General features: G+C 41.5%; 3 protein-coding genes across 5 annotated transcripts in view; all 3 read left to right on the top strand.

Annotated features, from left to right (window-relative positions):
• Positions 1-6,024, top strand: part of cnksr3 (cnksr family member 3) — a 32,977-nt gene extending 26,953 nt beyond the window's left edge. Inside the window, exons 6-13 of the mRNA XM_008276866.1 lie at positions 20-139; positions 343-402; positions 1,021-1,089; positions 1,185-1,331; positions 2,678-2,802; positions 3,395-3,582; positions 3,679-3,765; positions 4,728-6,024. Of these exons, the coding sequence (XP_008275088.1) occupies positions 20-139; positions 343-402; positions 1,021-1,089; positions 1,185-1,331; positions 2,678-2,802; positions 3,395-3,582; positions 3,679-3,765; positions 4,728-5,017 (1,086 nt within the window). The 3' untranslated portion in view covers positions 5,018-6,024. The remainder of the gene's footprint in view (positions 1-19; positions 140-342; positions 403-1,020; positions 1,090-1,184; positions 1,332-2,677; positions 2,803-3,394; positions 3,583-3,678; positions 3,766-4,727) is intronic.
• A 162-nt stretch (positions 6,025-6,186) lies between these two features.
• scaf8 (SR-related CTD-associated factor 8) overlaps positions 6,187-17,527 on the top strand; it is a 47,733-nt gene continuing 36,392 nt past the window's right edge. Inside the window, exon 1 of the mRNA XM_008276865.1 lies at positions 6,187-6,267. The gene's annotated coding sequence lies outside the window, so the exon portion shown is untranslated. The remainder of the gene's footprint in view (positions 6,268-17,527) is intronic.
• Positions 9,452-17,527, top strand: part of ipcef1 (interaction protein for cytohesin exchange factors 1) — a 12,778-nt gene continuing 4,702 nt past the window's right edge. The window contains exons 1-4 of one of the 3 annotated variants that reach the window (XM_008276861.1): positions 9,452-9,532; positions 15,380-15,433; positions 15,883-15,922; positions 16,427-16,596. In XM_008276861.1, coding sequence (XP_008275083.1) covers positions 15,410-15,433; positions 15,883-15,922; positions 16,427-16,596 — 234 coding nt within the window. In that variant the 5' untranslated portion in view covers positions 9,452-9,532; positions 15,380-15,409. Of the gene's footprint in view, positions 9,533-14,475; positions 14,570-15,379; positions 15,434-15,882; positions 15,923-15,959; positions 16,157-16,426; positions 16,597-17,527 lie in introns of those variants that run through there. The other 2 variants (XM_008276862.1, XM_008276864.1) reach the window with 2 other exon arrangements.

The following is a 17,527-nucleotide window of genomic DNA, read 5'->3' on the forward strand; positions in this document are numbered from 1 at the left end:
TTTTGTTTTTCCTCTGCAGTCCAAGATTTTGAACAGTATCTGTGATCAGACCGTGAGAACCACCTCTGACCCCCTGATGAGCCAGTCGGCCTGCTTGGAGGAAGTCCAGCTGACCAATATCAATCCAGGCGAGGGTCTGGTGAGGAACGCTATTTGAATTTTTTTCCCCTCTTTGTTCAACCGTAAGCTTGCCCTCCGCTTCTTGGATCTGCTGCCTAGGAATGCACGCAATGTGTGTCAAATTGTGACCCTCACATCTCCCTCATGTCACATTTGTGTCCCTCTGGGAGTATTGTATTTTTACCATAACCATAAGTAAGGTTTTTGTTTTTTTTAACCCAGGGAATGTACATCAAGTCTACTTACGATGGGTTACATGTCATCACTGGAACCACAGAGCATGTAAGTATGTTGATATGCAAACCACAAGAATACATTTAGCCACTCTATGTGCTGGACTTGATTTAGTCACTGTGAGTATGTTTACTCCTAAAAACAAGTTTTTCCTATCGGACCAAAAAAGTAGCCGCTCTCACCCTCCTCTTTATCTTCCTCTTCATTGTCTTCCCACTATACTGAGAGCACTTTCGTATCTGAAGGAGTTAAGAACTGCTCATACGTTCAGGGAATAGTTTATTTCTGTGCTCTACTAACCGGTAAACATCACAAACAGCCTCCACAAAGAGAAGTCCTACCTTTTCCCCGCACTGAGACAACCAGTCGGTGACTAATGCGACAGCATTACCGCCACGGTTGGTTCCTAACGCCTCCGGTCCCTAATTGTGAATCAGGACCTGAATCATCACCAATAATGACTAGTTAATCCTGTTTGGCATCTGTGTGACTTGAAAAACAATGCAACTGATATTCAAAAACAGAGAGAGGCTCTTTCTCACGAATTTGAACTTTGAGTGTTTATCAGGTTTGATTATTGAAAAGGGGAATTTTAAAGGCAGGGTTTAGAGAATAATACGTTTTATAATCTGATCTTGACATTTATTATCTGTGTTTAATCTTTAGTCACCTGCAGACCTGACGAGGAAGATCCATGCAGGTGATGAGGTGATCCAGGTGAACCAGCAGACAGTGGTGAGATTTTATTTTATATTTTATATTTTATTCTCCATATTTACAGAGTGGTGAAATGAGTTGAGTTTCATGTCTGTTCACATCCTGTTAACCAGGTGGGCTGGCAGCTGAAAAACCTGGTTTTCAAACTGAGGGAGGACCCCAAGGGTGTGGTTCTACTCCTTAAGAAGAGGCCCACGGGCACAACAGGTTTCACCCCCGCCCCGCTTAAGAACATGCGCTGGAAGCCCCCAGTACCTCAGGTACATACACACATGCACGCACGCTTTCTTCTCTCTGAAAAGGCAACAAAAACCTGCGCATCTAATCATTGTCAACCAATTATCAGCTTTTTAGGGAGCTGGTTCCAAAGCAGCATGTTCAGACAGAGCCGACCTCACAGCGCTGATATCTAATTTTAATACTACATGGAGTTTTTCTTCATGTAAAACAAAAGAGGCAAAGCTGGCAGACTGCAGTGTCTGAATGTCTGGTATTTTTGGGGAACAAAAGGCCTAAATGTTGCCCTTGAAAGAAAACATTAGGATGCAAAAATGTATTCTGGCTCATATTCTTTTCTTTAATTCGAAAACACCCCAAATTTTGATTGTTCAAAAAGAAAGGTCAAAGGTAGCTAATAGATTCTAGCTCAATAAGGTTATGTGTCTGAAATCCAATTTACTCTTCACCATTATGTGAACTCATTACGCTGAACTTAGCTTTTAACCACATCTCTGCACCTGAGTCGCCTTTTAACGGACAGGAAGGCAATGAGCCCATTGTAAACTTAGACTACCAACATTCAAGCTCTGGCACTGCCTTATCATGCGTAGCTTGTTTCATAGCCTGAGAAGACGAGATGAGATGATAACAGTTAGGAGTGGGCTTGTCAAAACAACAAAGAGGCTCCGAACACAAAGGTGGCCAATGTCAACATGTCCACCAGCATCTTGTTTTAACAGGTAGTCAGGGGTATCAAAGTTAACCATCTCAGTTTATCTATGATAATAAGGCTCCAGACGGTAACACAGAAACAAATCATCCACCCTGACTCAAGGATAAATGACTCTGGCTTTGTAATAGTATATAATTTGTACACATGGGAGCTGTTTGGAAGAGGAAAGCGGGGGAATGATTCATGAAATCCCAGATTGGATGTTTAGTTTTTTTATTAATACATCACATCCACTAGGCTGTATCAACACATGTATCATTCTGCTGTGATGAGAATGTCAGGGAATAGGAGTCATACATTTAGTCAAGGACACCATGTTGTTGGGAAACATATCTGTGGTAAATGAGTACGTGGCTCACAAGCTATTTCAGAGTTCACTTACAATCTTTCCATACCTCAAACAAGGTTTGTACTCGGGGACACACACACACACACACACACAAGCACTTAAATGTCTTACCACATCTGGTGAACTCCTCCCATTTGCAAGCCTGTCATATTTACTCTTAATTTTGGAACTGAAGAAACCAAGCTGTACGCAGAAACAGAAAGCAATGACTTAATTTGTTTTTGACATCTATACATGCTGACAGAAGGAGTTATACTGTGGTGAGTGAGAGGGTATCCACTAATAATTGTGCTGTACATTTTTAGAATAACTCGTCCCTGGTCAGAGCCCAGTCTCCCTGTAGTTCAGCCAACGGATCGACCAAAAAGGAGAAACCAGCCATCCAGGACTTGTACATCCCCCCTCCTCCTCCAGTGCCATACACCCCACGGTGAGCTGTCCTCTTTCTTCTGCAGTACTTATATTTTACTGGGTTTATTTAATTCAGTAAGTTGAGCTCTAAAAGTTAAGAAAGTGAAAAGTTTGAACAGTAAGCCAAGTCAAGGAAGCAGTAGCACGAAAGGTAGAGGCCATCTGCTGCCCTGCAGCGTGAGATCCAGTCGCCCCCGGTCAGCTTTTGCAACACTTCCTAACTCAGGCCTTCGAGGCTGGTGGGTAATGACTGTGCCCCGGGCTCGTGATCGCCTTACCTCTTCCTCCTCCTACTGCACTTTCTGTTCTGCTTTAGCCCACTCTGCTCCCACAAGTCCCGCCACAGTCCTTATGCAACAACTGTTTCATCTTCCACCTCCGGGAAGATGACAAAGTATGGCCGTTTTACTAAAAATGCTGGAGGGCCTGAATTCTAAAAAAGAAGTTTGCAAACTAGTCTTGTTTATTTCATTTGAATTAGACTCCAGCCAACAGAATGACAGTCCTTGCTTACAAATCATCCTGATCGTGATATGCTACTTTATACTGTAGTGTTGTTGAAGGGCTGGTTGAGCTGAAATAACCAAATAAACATTTGTTTCTCCAAGCAGAGAGGTGAGAACAGACTCGTTCTCCAGTATTAGTAAGAGACCAAAGGGCTCTGAGTCACCCAACTCCTTCCTGGACCAGGAGAGCAGAAGACGCTGCACCATCGCGGATTATGACAAGCTAAGCGTTGGCTGCCCCATCGAAGCCAACGTGATACAGCCCAGAATGAGGGAGCACAAGCCTTCCCGTGGTCAGTACTTTCTCATCATTATAAATATCTCACTGACAGATACAGATGACAGAGGAGTGAATGTGTTCCTAAATTAAAACAAACTTTTGTCTTAAGGTAAGCCCCGGCCGCTGTCCATGCCAGCAGATACGTGTGTGGGAGTAGTTGATCCTTACGCTAAGCCCTGGGCACAGGGAAGGAAAGGTGCGTACACACATGCTTTTGCTTTCAGGTTAAGTCTTTGTAAAGTTGTGTTTTTATTCAATTAATCCCACTTGACAGGAAAAACTACAATATAAACACAAAACTACAATATAGTAAAGCACTGCACTTACAATGTCTTAAAAGTCCTGCAGGAGGGAGTTGTTTCTGTGACACTATTCATTGTATAAAAAAGTCTTGTAAGGTAATATAACCAGGAATTTACCTTGTTTACTCCAATTACACATTTTTAAAACCAGATTCATAAAAATAGCATTTTCAGCCATCTTTTGCGGATTTTAGCCAATTACATGTCCATAACATAATCTGCTGGAAAACCATTGGTTCAATGTTCTAAATTAAGTGCTCAACATGCTTCATGTTAGACATAGATAGATGTAGATGTAGATAGAAGAACAAATGCTTTTACCAAATATAAAAACATGAGCAAAATTCACTCACTCTGTTTTTGGTTCTGGTGAAGGCTCAGCTTGTTAATGTGTTGTATTATTGTTTATGTAGAATTTTAACAACAAATGTACAGTAAAAAATTATTTTACTGGGTTGTACTTCATTATTTTTATGTTTCCAGTATGCAGGAAATGACTACTTTGTATCAAACAGTACTTTGCATTTCGTGTCTAATTGCTATATTTTGCCATTACCTCCTATTGGTTGCTTAATAACTTCATCCCTAACAGACTCTGCTGTAGTTTGTAGATGTTGACCTGCCGTTATTACAGAAAGCTGATGAAAAACTTGATTCAAAAGACAAAAACACAACAACCCCAAAACGAAAACTTACCGTCTTGATTTGCCTGATCTTGTGCTGCAGATGTAGCTGGTCAAACAACAAATGGTCAGAATGTTCAACCGTAGCTAAACATGCTACATTAACGCAAACACAGCGTTCTCTTCTATTACTGCTCATGATAAACTAACTCGTCGCCGTCTCTCTGCTTTAGGTGAAGACCTCCTGTACAGGTACCTGAGTAATGAGCGCATCCCCACCATCGCTGAGGAGGTCCCCTCCGTGTCCCCGCCCTACAGGCCTGCAGGGGAACGCCACCTCGTCCGGGTGGACCACATCCGGGGCAGCCGCTACTACTCCAACTCAGACCTCCACAACAGCGCCACCATCCCCTACCAGGAAGACATCAAAAAGGCCCCCGTAGCCCCCATCTCCAAGCGCACGTCGGCAGAACGCTCACTACTGGTCAGTTGGATCACGCGGCTTAAGCTATTGACTCACTGATGATGTGCTTCTTGTCCGGGGCTTCCTGTCCCTGTCTTGTGTCCTTCCTCAGTGCCTTTGATATTTAACGTCCAGCTGTTTTTTTTGGCAGCTTCGGGCTTTCTCACACTCCTCTCTACCCCAACCTCCATATTTTTCCCTGGTGTTACTACTACTACCAACTACTACTACTCCTCAACCCAACTTGCTTTTGTAGTGCTCACTACATTAAGTCATCACCCCTTTAACACTGCCCACAACCCTCACCTCTGACTACAAGCCTCAAGAAGATACCGCTTGTTCAGGTTTAGGACACTTTTGGCCTTGTGTGCTGCTTACGGACTCCTCTGTACATATTAAGTTATACCATGTTTCCGTTACGATGTTCTCCGGTACTCGAGGTTTCAGACGCCGAAGTTCTCAAAAAAAAAAACTTGCCTGATATCACTTCAGCTATGTGCTTCTTTGGTTTTCATTTACATAAAATAAAACACAGTGAAACAAACAGCATATACTTGTTAGCGAAACTGCTTTTATTTTGATGTTTTCTTTGTACATTTTTGTGATCAGTTAGTTCCATTACCGTCTTGCCAATGGTTGCCTCTTGTAAGCTATGCATTTTTATGGTCACTTAAGTTGACAATGCTGCATTGGTTGGTAAAAGGGTGTTTATATCTTGTCACTAGCAAATATTTGTGCATGTTTTAAAGCTATGCACTCTATTCAGTAAACTTTATATCCTGTGTTTCAGTTTACTCTGCAATTACCCACCAAGAGGGGCCTATACATACAGCTGGTTGACAGTAATAACTGGTCTGTTAAAGCCAGTATTTGAACCAATCTTTTTAGGACACACAGGTCGAACGGCCTTCTGTTAGCTCATGCTATGGAAAGACCACAGATCACAAGAGACAGAATGACAGTATTATTTAAGAAACTACAGGGAAGAAGTGTCTATTGTTGCTTTATCTGCCTTTTTGTAAGATTTGAATAGCGTTTTATTAAAAATTGCGGTTCATTTCAGTGAACTTTTGTATTGTCTTTATTTTACCGGTGCGTGTGGAATGACTGCTAAATGTGTAATGTAGCGTTGGGGTGGGGGGGATGACTACTCTTTCAGAAAACGACATTTCAGAACTTCTAGTATCATCCTTAAAATGACATATTTTTATTAGAACAATTTGCGATGGGGAAGGGCAGCTATGAATTTCCTCTCCTGGGCTGAATTCAGAACCAAACTGCCGTCTGTCTAACCTGCTCTGACCTTTGAGGTAAACCCCTGCTTCTGTTTTTAAAGCATGTGGCGAAACTGGATAGCTCATGTCAAGTTACCTTTTCTGTGTATCTCACATGGTGATGCTTATGCAACTACATCCCTCTTTGATGAACTTTAAATTCCAGCTGGGCGACCATATGGTCAAAGCAGGTTTTCCAACAGGGGGATCTTTTTCCTGCACATATGTTGCCTTTTAAACATTTAAACGGCAGGTTAGGATTACCTTTCCTTTCTGCTGTTTTCATTGATTCGAAGAAGCGTTTCCCTTCGGAAGGATCAGCGCCTCTCATCACGGAACCGAAGATCCAACTGCTATCCAGACCGACCCACCGCTCTCACCTCTTTCCCCTTTTTTTTGCCTGTTTCTCTCTCTGCATGTATTCGCTGGTTGAGAGGAGCCTTGTTTTTTTTCTTCTTATCTTTCCGTCACTTCTTCATCCCTGTGTCTTGCTCTGCCCAAGCTTGCTGAGCTGTAGTCGCCTGCGGTCCTCACTAATTTGCACTTTCTGAAAAGCTGTGGTCTGGCTAAATACTACCTGCACTCTGTTTAACCCACTGCATAAGTCTGCTAACCACTAACATTTTATGCCTGCACATCACAAATGGTTACAAGAGAATGAAACGCCGAATTATTGCTAGTTTGTGCATGTAGAAAACAAAGTGTGTTTTGTCGAATAACCACTATTTTTTGTTGTTGTTGTTGTTGTCCCTAGTCAGTATGCGGATGCGATGAATGTTTTGTTCCTTATTTGTTTTTCCCCCAATTTATTTTCACATGACACAGAATCACATTAAAGATCAGCTATCACATGCTATTATAGTATTAAGTATAATTTAGTTGGTAAAACACTGCAGCTTTACAGTAAACATTCGAGTAGAACACAAATCCTCACTATGACTTCTGCAAAATAGTCACAAAATAAAGCAGCATTGATTTAAATTTAAAAAAAGAAGAAGCTGTGAAGCTTTGTTAGTGTATCTCAGTTAAATTGAGGTTTTTAGAACACATGCGTTAACACATAAATCTTTATGTATCACAGGGACCAGACTGGCACTCTAGCAGTGACTTCCTCAACCGGTGAGTTCCTCTCTCGCTCTCTCACACACACACACACACACACACACAGACACACACACACACATAATCTACAGTTGTCCTCCAATGTATTCATGCCCTCTCATTAAAGAAGGAAAAAAAACACTGAAATAAGTTGAAATTGACAAAAGTAATGATAAATAAAAATTTTATGAAAATCATGGCGCTGCTTTTGAATTGTGGTTCAACTGAAATTTTTTTTTTTTTAAAACAAAAAAAAAAACTCAACAAAAAACAAGAAAACAAGCATGATGGGACCCGTAAACTAATATTTAGTTGAACAACCCTTTGAGCCAATCACTGCCATCAGGTGTTTTCTGTAACTCTCAATCAGACTTCTGCACCTGTTGACAGGTATTTTGATTTCACTGCTCATCAGCAAAGTGCTCTCATTTGACAGTTTTGTTTGTTTTTTTAAACTATTCTTTTCAACCAAAATTCAAAAGCAATGTCTTATTTCACTAAATTACAATTCAGCAAATTTTTATTTATTATTACTTTTTCAGTTTCTAGTTATTTCAGTGACTAGAATTGTGATATTTGCCTTTTCTTTAATGGAAGGGTATGAATAAATGAGGACGACTGTACACACATACACACAGTGTCATGAAGTCTGTAGGTCAAATGAGAAACATAAGCGCAGGGCGGGTCTACTTTTCCAGCAGGGCGTGGAATCTGTTTAAAACAAGCCACGGGGTGCAGGGTCAGTGGGTGGGCTGCTTTTATGATCGGGGGGAAAATATGCCATATCCATGACAGAGAGATGCAAACAGAGGCAGCAGCAGCAGTTTGGGGGTGAAACAGTCTTAGCAAACCTCTTTACAGTCATCTCTCTGAGCGCTCCAAATGAGACTTTTCCCTCTTTTGAATGCTAAATCAATTTGGAGCTTTTATTAAATGAACATTTGTGTGCTATTTTTAACCACAGTTGTCTCTGCGGCCCTCCAGTTTCCAGTATGTCCCACATAACAATGTGTTCATCCACCCCCGAGACACCTTTGCATCATAGACTGTGCCGGGGAATCTTTAGAAATGTCACTGTTATGACAAATCCTGCGTCCTATTGGGACTATAAATAACCTCATCCCACTGCGAAATATGATGACACGCGAGGATCGCTGTTCCGTAGCCCCGGTATCTCTTCTGGTCTTGGATGCAGGTCCTGAGGAGGTGTGACTCCCCACATTAACGCCGCTATCGATGACTAAATGCCTCGCACGATGCCCCCACCCAGCCCTCCCCGGCGCTTCTATTCTAAGAGTTGCACACAAGCACATCACATCCGGTTTACTGCACGCCTGATCACAACACATTACTCACATTTAGAATATATGGACAGACGCGGTAGTAAATCTGGTGGATAAGCGGCCGACTCATTTCTGGTGGCGGCTACCGAACATGTGGCGCTGATGCAGGAAATAGAATTTGACTGACAGTGGATTTAATCAGGTGTCATATTAATTTTGGCCGTTGAGTCTGTGAAAACAAACCTGTTTCTCTCATGACAAAGCATAAAATGTAATGGTGCATTAGTTTTCTCTCTACGTCACTTGTCAAAACCATCATTATGGAGTCGCAGGAGAAAAAAAATCATCGGTATGTCTCTTTGCAAAGTAGTAATTTAAGGAGGAGACGGGAAGATTTATGGATGACAGGAGGAAAAAAAAACGGTAACAAACCAAAGGCAAGAAAAAAAAAAAAAAAAAAAAAGAGCCAGAGACAATTTCATACCCTAAAATTGCAGGGTGAGGCCTGAGCTGAGGTAAATTGAGTATTCTGAGCATTGGGAACAAGCTTCTTGTCTGCCATGCTGCAGTGGCTGGTTTCCAAAAAGTATTATCTGAACCACTGACATAACAACTAAATGCCAACCCCGAAACAGTCTCCATGAACTCTGTTTGGTTCAAATCAAAGTTAGCCGGATTGGAACACAGATAAAGATAATGGGTGGTTATGAGGAAGCTGGATAGCAATAAGTATGTGTTTTTTTAAAAGACACTGATCTGATCTAAAGTATGATGATGTTAGTGAAACATCTTGGTGTGTGAGATAAGTTTACTGTGGAGTACGACTTTTAATCCACAAATGTGCTGACTTCTGTTGTCTCTCTTCGTCTCACAGGTACAATCAACCACATATACGATCCTGGTCGTTCTCGCAAGCAGTAAGTAACTTCAGCCCCTCTGACTGAACAAAATCTGAAGTGTATGCAGTAACACAGTCTGTGACAGCACCTGCGTACGTCTGTGTGTGTTTGCTGCGTCCGCTGTGCAATGTGAGGAATGCCGCTGGCCGCTCAGCCTTGGCAAGAGGCGGTGAAACGGAGAGCCTCAATTACGGTGCCATTACAGTTCACACAGATAAGACTACATACACGCTTCCTCTGTCACGCACAAATCACCGGACCGGTATGCAGAAATGCAACCTGCAGATCATGTTTAATATGTGAAAAGCCTTCAGTGACAAACAGGCCTTTGCAAGTCTGAATCTGCACCGTGAAACTCTTACTTTTTAGTCAGTGCCGTAGCTCTTGGGATGGCAGCCATACCGAAATAATCTCAACAACACATGCATTGTCCCGAGAGGATTAATCTGAATGACTGTGGTAATCCCTGGATTTTTCCTGTAGCTCCCAAATGAAGTGGAAATTTTGGATTTAACAATTCAATGTAACTGTCAAATGGTCAACTTTAAACAGATATTGTAACCAGTAACTTTACATCTTGTGCTATCAACAGGTTAAGTTTGTTATTTCATTGTAAGCCTAAGCTTTACTTTGTTAGCGTGCTAATATGCTAAACTACAATGCTAAATACCAGCATGTCACTGGCTTGTTAGCATAAAGTACGGCCTTCCACAGCTGCAAGCATGGCTGTAGTCTTTGTTCTTTGTTGTTGTTGGACATCCTGCTCATGGTGAACTGATCATGCACCGACTACCTTTGGCAAATGTGGAAATGCAGTGATCAAAATGGTAAACTGATGAACATTTTTTTCAGAATCCGTACACCACGGGACGGTAGCGTGAGTTACCGTCAATCCCTCAGTGGTACCTACACCTTCCCAGGGGTCAGATGGATTAGGCACACAGTCAGCGGTGGCAAGTGAACGAATCACATTTGCACAGATTTATGGCGCAATTCCGACGTGTTGTTGCACAAAACAAGAAAACCTTGACCTTTGTGTCAGCGTTTATAATAGAGACCAGAGTGTGTAGGATGCTGCCAGTGGCTTGAGAGGAAGCTAATTTATTTCAAACCAAATCTTATTTTACTGTTAATTAATTGTAGTGTTTAGACCTATATGGACTAAATCTAAGCTGAGGTCATGATGAGTGCCGGGTCAGGCAGGCAGATACCAGCAGCAGGCCAGGGCCATGCAGCGCCACCAAACTGAGCAGAATCTGATATCATTTCCACCCTTCCCCCTTTTTACACTGTGTGAGATTCCCCTGCTGAATAATAGCTACTCTGTCTGCCTCTCCTCTCTCATTTCTCTTCCTCACACACACACACACACACACACACACACATACGCTCGGTTTCTGGGTGGGTAGGTGGGCGGGTGGGGGCTATTAACTAAGTGCCATGACAATTCTCAGCATGGATCGTGATGGGAGATTGAGCGCTACAATGGTGTGACCAATCTGCATTGCCGTGAATCCTCGAGGCCTTTGACATGAGTCGCAGGCAGGATTACCTCACTTCCACCGAGGCACGGCTACGGCAAAATGCCCATTTAAATCACCCCAAAGTGGCACGCCGGGGGGGTTTTCCCCTCATCGCAGAAATGAGAAGAGCGCGGATTGTGAAATATTCCATTTGGGTTCAACACGTTTAATTGAAATGTTAAAGGCTTTCGGGGGGTAACACAAGGATGTTATGGATGAGAAAGACAGGGTGACAAATGGGAGGGGAGGCAAAGAGGAAGTGTGAGAGAGATATAAAGGGAGGGAGGAGGAGGGGGTCTCTTCATGGTCACTCCAAACCACTCGCTGCAGCACAATAGCAAGTGGAAAAAGAGAAGAGGCCCCTTTCTATTTAAGTAGAAATGAAACGGAGACTATAATAACGCAGGAATGTGTCTGCTGGTTTACCACCATCCCGGCACAGGCAGACAGAACATCCGAGCCTCTGCGCAGCTCGAGCAGTGATGTTATGGCTGCAGACCCGCTTCCCACTGAGGCAGCGAGGGGTGTTGATAGCCAAGGACACGGTTTCTCCAAGCTGTGAGTGGACTGTGTAACATGAAACACTTTATTTTTTTACCTTCTTCCTCTTGAAGGCAGCCGTTGGTGTTTTATTTTCAGCTTCTATCAAAGCAATAGAAGAAGAAAGAGTAGCATTCATCTGGCTGGGTCACGACCTTCACCCTTCTTTCACATTCACGACAGAAGAAACTTATACAGTAGGTGCACAATGTGAGGTGCATTTAGGTGTCCAGCAGCTGTTTGAAATGCTGATGTTCAGAAGGACTTTTTGAAGATCAAGTATTCAGAAGAGGAGGACTCAGTCAAGTCTAAATGACACTCGTGCAAATTTGCTTTCATCCTACAGACAGTATTTTGTCCACAAGGACTAACAATGGGGATTAAACTACTGAAGGAACACCCATCGTAGCTCAACATTAACTTATTTCTTCTCAAAACATTATTATTTATGTAATTATACAATCATGCACTGAAAAGATCATTTAGCATCTTTTAAGTCTGGTGTTATTTCGCTTTCAGTAATCTGAAGTAAATATTATTCATCAATGCCAAATCCAGCTAATATTGACCTACATGTCGTTGTTGCCTAAAAACCCAAAACGGATGTTATCCAAAGACATGTATTGTGGAAGAATTACATCCAAATTCATCTTGGAGGGCTGAGAAACAGAGAAAAACTTCCTCAAATCTTTCCCCACATTTACACCATGTTGTGATCCTCTGACTGCATTTAGTTTGATTTTGTACAACAAAACTTACATTTTTAATCCGATAGCCATAAAGTGTTTTATCAGGAAATTTAATGTTGTATTTCTGACGTTGAATAATATTTTATTTTCGGAAGAGCAGTTGACAGAGCACATAAAATGATCTACCTTCCCTGGTAGTGTGTGACTTTAACCATATTCAGGACTTTTGGGGTCTTTTGGACCCCAGGCCATTTGGTTTAGGTGACATATTGTTTTTTTTTTTTTATTATTATTTTGGAAGACTTTTTTTTAAACATAAAAAGAGGGACATTTGTCATGCATTGGGAACCAAAAATACATCAACATATCAGAAAATTTATGTAACATAGTGTAAAAGCACAAACAAATATTTTGCACATGTTCTTTCTTGGGATCCAATGGACAAAAAGCCCTTCAATGTATGGAACATGGAAGTCCTGAATAAGGGTTAACTTGGCACCCGATTCAAACATGAGCTCAATAAATAGTTCCTTCTATAAAGCGGAACAGGCAGGATTAGATGTCTAAATACTGCTCACCCAAACACTTACTTCTAAAAGCACTAATCACTACAGAAACAGACAACAATGATATTAAGTCAATAGGAGCAAAATGACTGACAAAGTCATGAAAATTTTTGAATTATAGAATAAAACACCTGTGAGATGTGTGTTTTTTTTGTTTTTTTTTAAATGTGGATCTGGAGTAAATAAATCGGGACAGGATGTAGATTAATGAGATAAGCTATAAAAGGAGCATCAGTGTGTTTCAGTAACAGAGGACGTCTCTGTGCTCTGAGATGTTGTTTATGGTTCATGAGGTTTTCACACAGCGGGGACTTAGCGACACCCAGCGGCCAAGCGCGGGAACTGCGAGTGCTTTCTGAGAGAAACTGTCAAATTTAGCAGAATGTAACATTAAAAAAATGCCAAAAAATATCAAATTTGTAGCCGCGATAAGCAAAAAATAAATTAGTAAAATATGCCTTTTCAGTTTTTATTACTCAGCCTTGAGTTTGCTCGGTACCTCTCTGAAATGTGGAAGCGACCACTCACGGAGGACCTGAGCTCACCTGAAACCAGGCGAGCTGTCAGTGGGTTTCCTCCTGGTCTTTGTCACGACATGCTCTCTGAAGTTTGGCCAGACTCTGAGCAGAGATTTCAGGCCAAACTGCTTTCGTTGAGGTTGTGGTGGAAGGTACCGTTTATCTTTTATTAGAAACGTGTCGGACTTCAAGGAAAGTGACTGTTTACTTTCTCTTGCTAGCTAAAACCTCCAAACTACGAAGAAGCTAACGGCTAACTGATGCTAATACTGTTTGTTGTAATTAAATTACAGGTTGAAGTGTTGCGTTTTGGGAAGAAATTTAGTTATTTTTACGTTTAAAAAATACATTCAAAAAAGAACCTGTAGTACAATTTGCTTGTCAACACTTGTTCTTGTATAAATCTGTTGTTTGTGGACATATTTCACCAGTTATTTGTGTTTTAATGATAAGCATTTGACTGACTTTTGCACTAATTTTGCATTTTTATTTGGGAAAGTGAGGACATTTTGCCATTTTATGTGCCATATTTCATCCTCCTGTGCCACACTAACTTACTACTAGTCTTATTTTTGTTTACTTATTTTTATTTTTTTACTAATGTGCCATATTTCTATCTTATTGCTTTGGCACTGTTTTGTACTCTGGTGTTGTTTAGATTTTTTTCTGGGCCATATCTGACTCCAGATTTGGCTTGAGGATCAATAAAGTTCTATCTTATTTCATCTTATCTTAAAATTTTTATTCCTAACCCAACAACCTCTCCTACTTCTGAGGAGACAAAACTACCACTCGTTCATGCACGAAGCTGCCGACTGAAGCTACAAAGGTGAACGGAAAAAGGTGGCAAGCGTACTATAGATAGGCTTATTCAGTGTGAATCTCACATCTTGAGCTACAGTCACCGCGTGACATCTGCGAGAGGGGAAGTTAGTTACTAAACATGTATAGACACTCTCAGTCAGGCTTGTGCTGTGGTTTCTGTGGTGATCATGAGCAGCTCCCCACTGGCAGCCAGTGAACTCAAACACCCGGAAAACAGGCCGTGATGCATTCGTGTTATGCAAGAAAAGAAGCACGCACATTCACATGTACACTAATACGTGGAAAGTCAGTTCGCATAAGAGCTTCTGGATTGCTGTCAGTCAGTGTGCTTTTGTAGTCCCTAAGCTAAGGTGCTTGGACTTGAAGTGAACCGGTAAAAGATTTAAACAACCAGGTATGACATTTCCTTTTTCTTACTTGCGCTGGAGACGTGTGTAGATTTGAGTGTGTGGTGTGAGTGATTGAACAACTGCAGATGGTTTCAGGACCCTGTGACCAACCCACCACCAGGGTTTTTTTTCTCCACAGTTTCTGAAGCTCAATCTGACGGGGTGATGTGTCGAGGTTCTACAAAGAAGAGATTATGGGGGGAGATGTTTTAGCTCTGCCGAAGTCATCCACAGTGTTTGAAAGTGTTATGAAAGAGTTTGCAGCGGTGACTTTACAAATAAGGAACTCAAAAACGCAGAGGAAGTTAGTCAATAATGGCAACTTGGATTTCTCTCTGTTGATTTAAGGGTGTTAAATTGCAAAGTGAAATGTTGCGCAGTTGGTTTTTTTCTTTTTCTCTGTTGCTAAAAAAAACAACCCATTTTTGTGATACTGCAAAAAGAATTCTGTGAGATCAGATATCTTCAGATATTTGTGTCATAGGGTAAATGAAACTGCTGACCGGTGCAACACTGAAGCTGTGAGTCAGTGCTGCTCATGTGCATTAACTCATAAGGATTTCTCTAACTTCCAGTTTCACAGATGGAGAAATGTCCATTTTCAATTTACATGTGTGCTGTTGTTGTTTTTCATTCCACAAAACCAGGAGGAAAAAAAAAAAAGTTAATTGAGAAACATTGGCTGTTCTGTTGGCCCATGACGCCACTTCCTCTTGTCATACCAGAGGCAGAAGTGTTCCCATTTATCTGCGGGTTGTAATATTGTCAACCTACACATCTGTGGCTAAAGTGTTTCTTCTGGTTTCTTCCAACAGGCTGCATTTCCCATATCTGTGGCTCCTTCTATGGCTGCCGATGACTACAACCCTGTAAGTGTTTCTAGTTTTTTTTTTTCTTTTTTTTTGTAATGCGACATTCACCGAGGTAGAAAATCCTTTTTACGTGCGAAGTACTTCTGCTTCTCCAATTTTTACGATGGACAAATTAAATATTTAACAAGGCTGTATACTTCCTCAGGTAGATAAGGAGGCTGTTGACTAGTTTGTTTAAAGCAGAAGACACCAAAGAGATAGAAAGCGCAAGGCAGAAAGTCAGCCGAGAGGTTTCAGAGGGTGTTAATCTGCGTGTAGATAGAAGGAGAACAGAAGAGAGAAAATGCATGTGACACTCAGTACGAGAAACAGGATGTTCCGGACAGCCTTCTCTTCTGAGCCGTGGGGTCTGAGGCTGCTGATTTTCTCATCTCGTCTCCTGCCTCTGACTCTCTGACCTCCCGTTGTCCTCTTCCTCTGCTCTCCCTCTGCTCTCCCTCCCAAAGGTCTCCCTCCGACACAAATCCAAGAAGAAGAGTCGAGGAGGTAAGTCAGCTCCCATCACTTTGTCTTTGTGTGTGTCCCCCCGCAACTGTAATTTGGACCCTCGGTGGGCGTGTGTCGAGTGGCAGGACAATTAGTGTGTACAGAGGGTTTTTAGTAGGCGGCGGGTTACTTTCACTTCACTTCTTTTCTCGTTTGCTCATCTTTGGTAGCATCTAGGAGTCTTCTGAGAAGCTAAGCTTAGTTTGTTGTTATTCCTGAGTGATTCATAAGCAGGTAGGCTGAATATAGAACAGCACTTGTGATCTGACTTGTTGTGGATATTGTGTGGGTTTGCCCAGTGGTATTTTTAGACTTCATTTGATTGTTGATCAAACGCCGTGGCCTATTTTCACTCTAATGGAAACGTTTTGTGTTGTTTGCGTTCGCATGTTAGACTGCAACTTTTTGCTTCCTCTAATGCTCATACATGACTGCGGCTCTTGTTTCTCTGTGGACAGAAGGGGCGGCGGTCTAAAACCATATGTGTGTGTTTTCTGTGCATAGGCAATGGCACAATGAGCAGAAGACGGATCTCGGTCAAAGAGCTGGGTCAGTCAGACCACCAGGGCTGGCTGTACAGGAAGAAAGAAAGCAAGGGCTTCCTGGGTATCAAATGGAAGAAGTACTGGTTTGTGCTGAAGAAGACGGCTCTCTACTGGTACAGCAACCATCTGGTGAGTAAAATCCCCTTTTATGTTTCAACTCCCAGCATGTTTCCATTCATACAGATGGTATTCAGGTGCACAAACCCTGAGCTAAACATTTAACGAATAAGTTCCTCGTTAGTCTCTCTTAATTTCCCTCTTGTGCAGGTTCTCAACATCTGTGTTTGATTAAACCAGATATGCTTTAACAATGCTGAGCATCATATCAGAAAAGAGATCATTAGAATAACACTGTAAAGGATTTGACAGGAGGTTTGTCAAGTTTCCTGTCTCTTTCTTTTGGTTTACCAACATGCTTCAGCATATCTGATTTGGTATGTTCTGTCTCTCTCTCTCTCTTTGGTGCTTTTTAAAAAAAAATAAGGCTCCTCATTTTTTATGTTGTTGTTAATGTCAACAAAAGCCATGTAAAGATCAGAACCAGCGATGGCTCCCCCAGCGTGTCGAGTCATGAATACGTAGTCTCATATTTAAAAGAAAAAGGTTCATTCATGTCTTTAGACTCCTGGCTGCTGTAGTTTGATATCACCTTCTTGGCACCATTTTCAGTTGCGTATCTGATTCTGTAGTGATCATTTACCGCAGCAGGATGGTGTTAGCGGCTCAAAACACCATACACATTTTTATCATTATGATGGAACATGTGTGCATCTTGCAATTAGTGTGGTTTGATGCATTTTAATAGTTTTAGCCGCTTAACAGAATCAAGCAAGTGTCAGTTTTCATGGACTTTAACAATATGATAAATAATGAATAATTTTGACTGATCCTTTGAATTTTCTGTCATTTGTCGTTTAATTAAACATGATTAAAACTGTGCTTAAATCTTTAACCTTAAACAAAAATCACACCTGTATCTGTTGCAGTCATACATTGGCTGTAACCTAAAAACAATAATAATATTAGAACGAGAGATTTTTCTCTTAGAGGAAATGTTTTT

The sequence above is a fragment of the Stegastes partitus genome, unplaced genomic scaffold, assembly GCF_000690725.1.
Source record: "Stegastes partitus isolate 25-593 unplaced genomic scaffold, Stegastes_partitus-1.0.2 Scaffold82, whole genome shotgun sequence".
In the NCBI taxonomy this organism is placed as follows: domain Eukaryota; kingdom Metazoa; phylum Chordata; class Actinopteri; family Pomacentridae; genus Stegastes; species Stegastes partitus.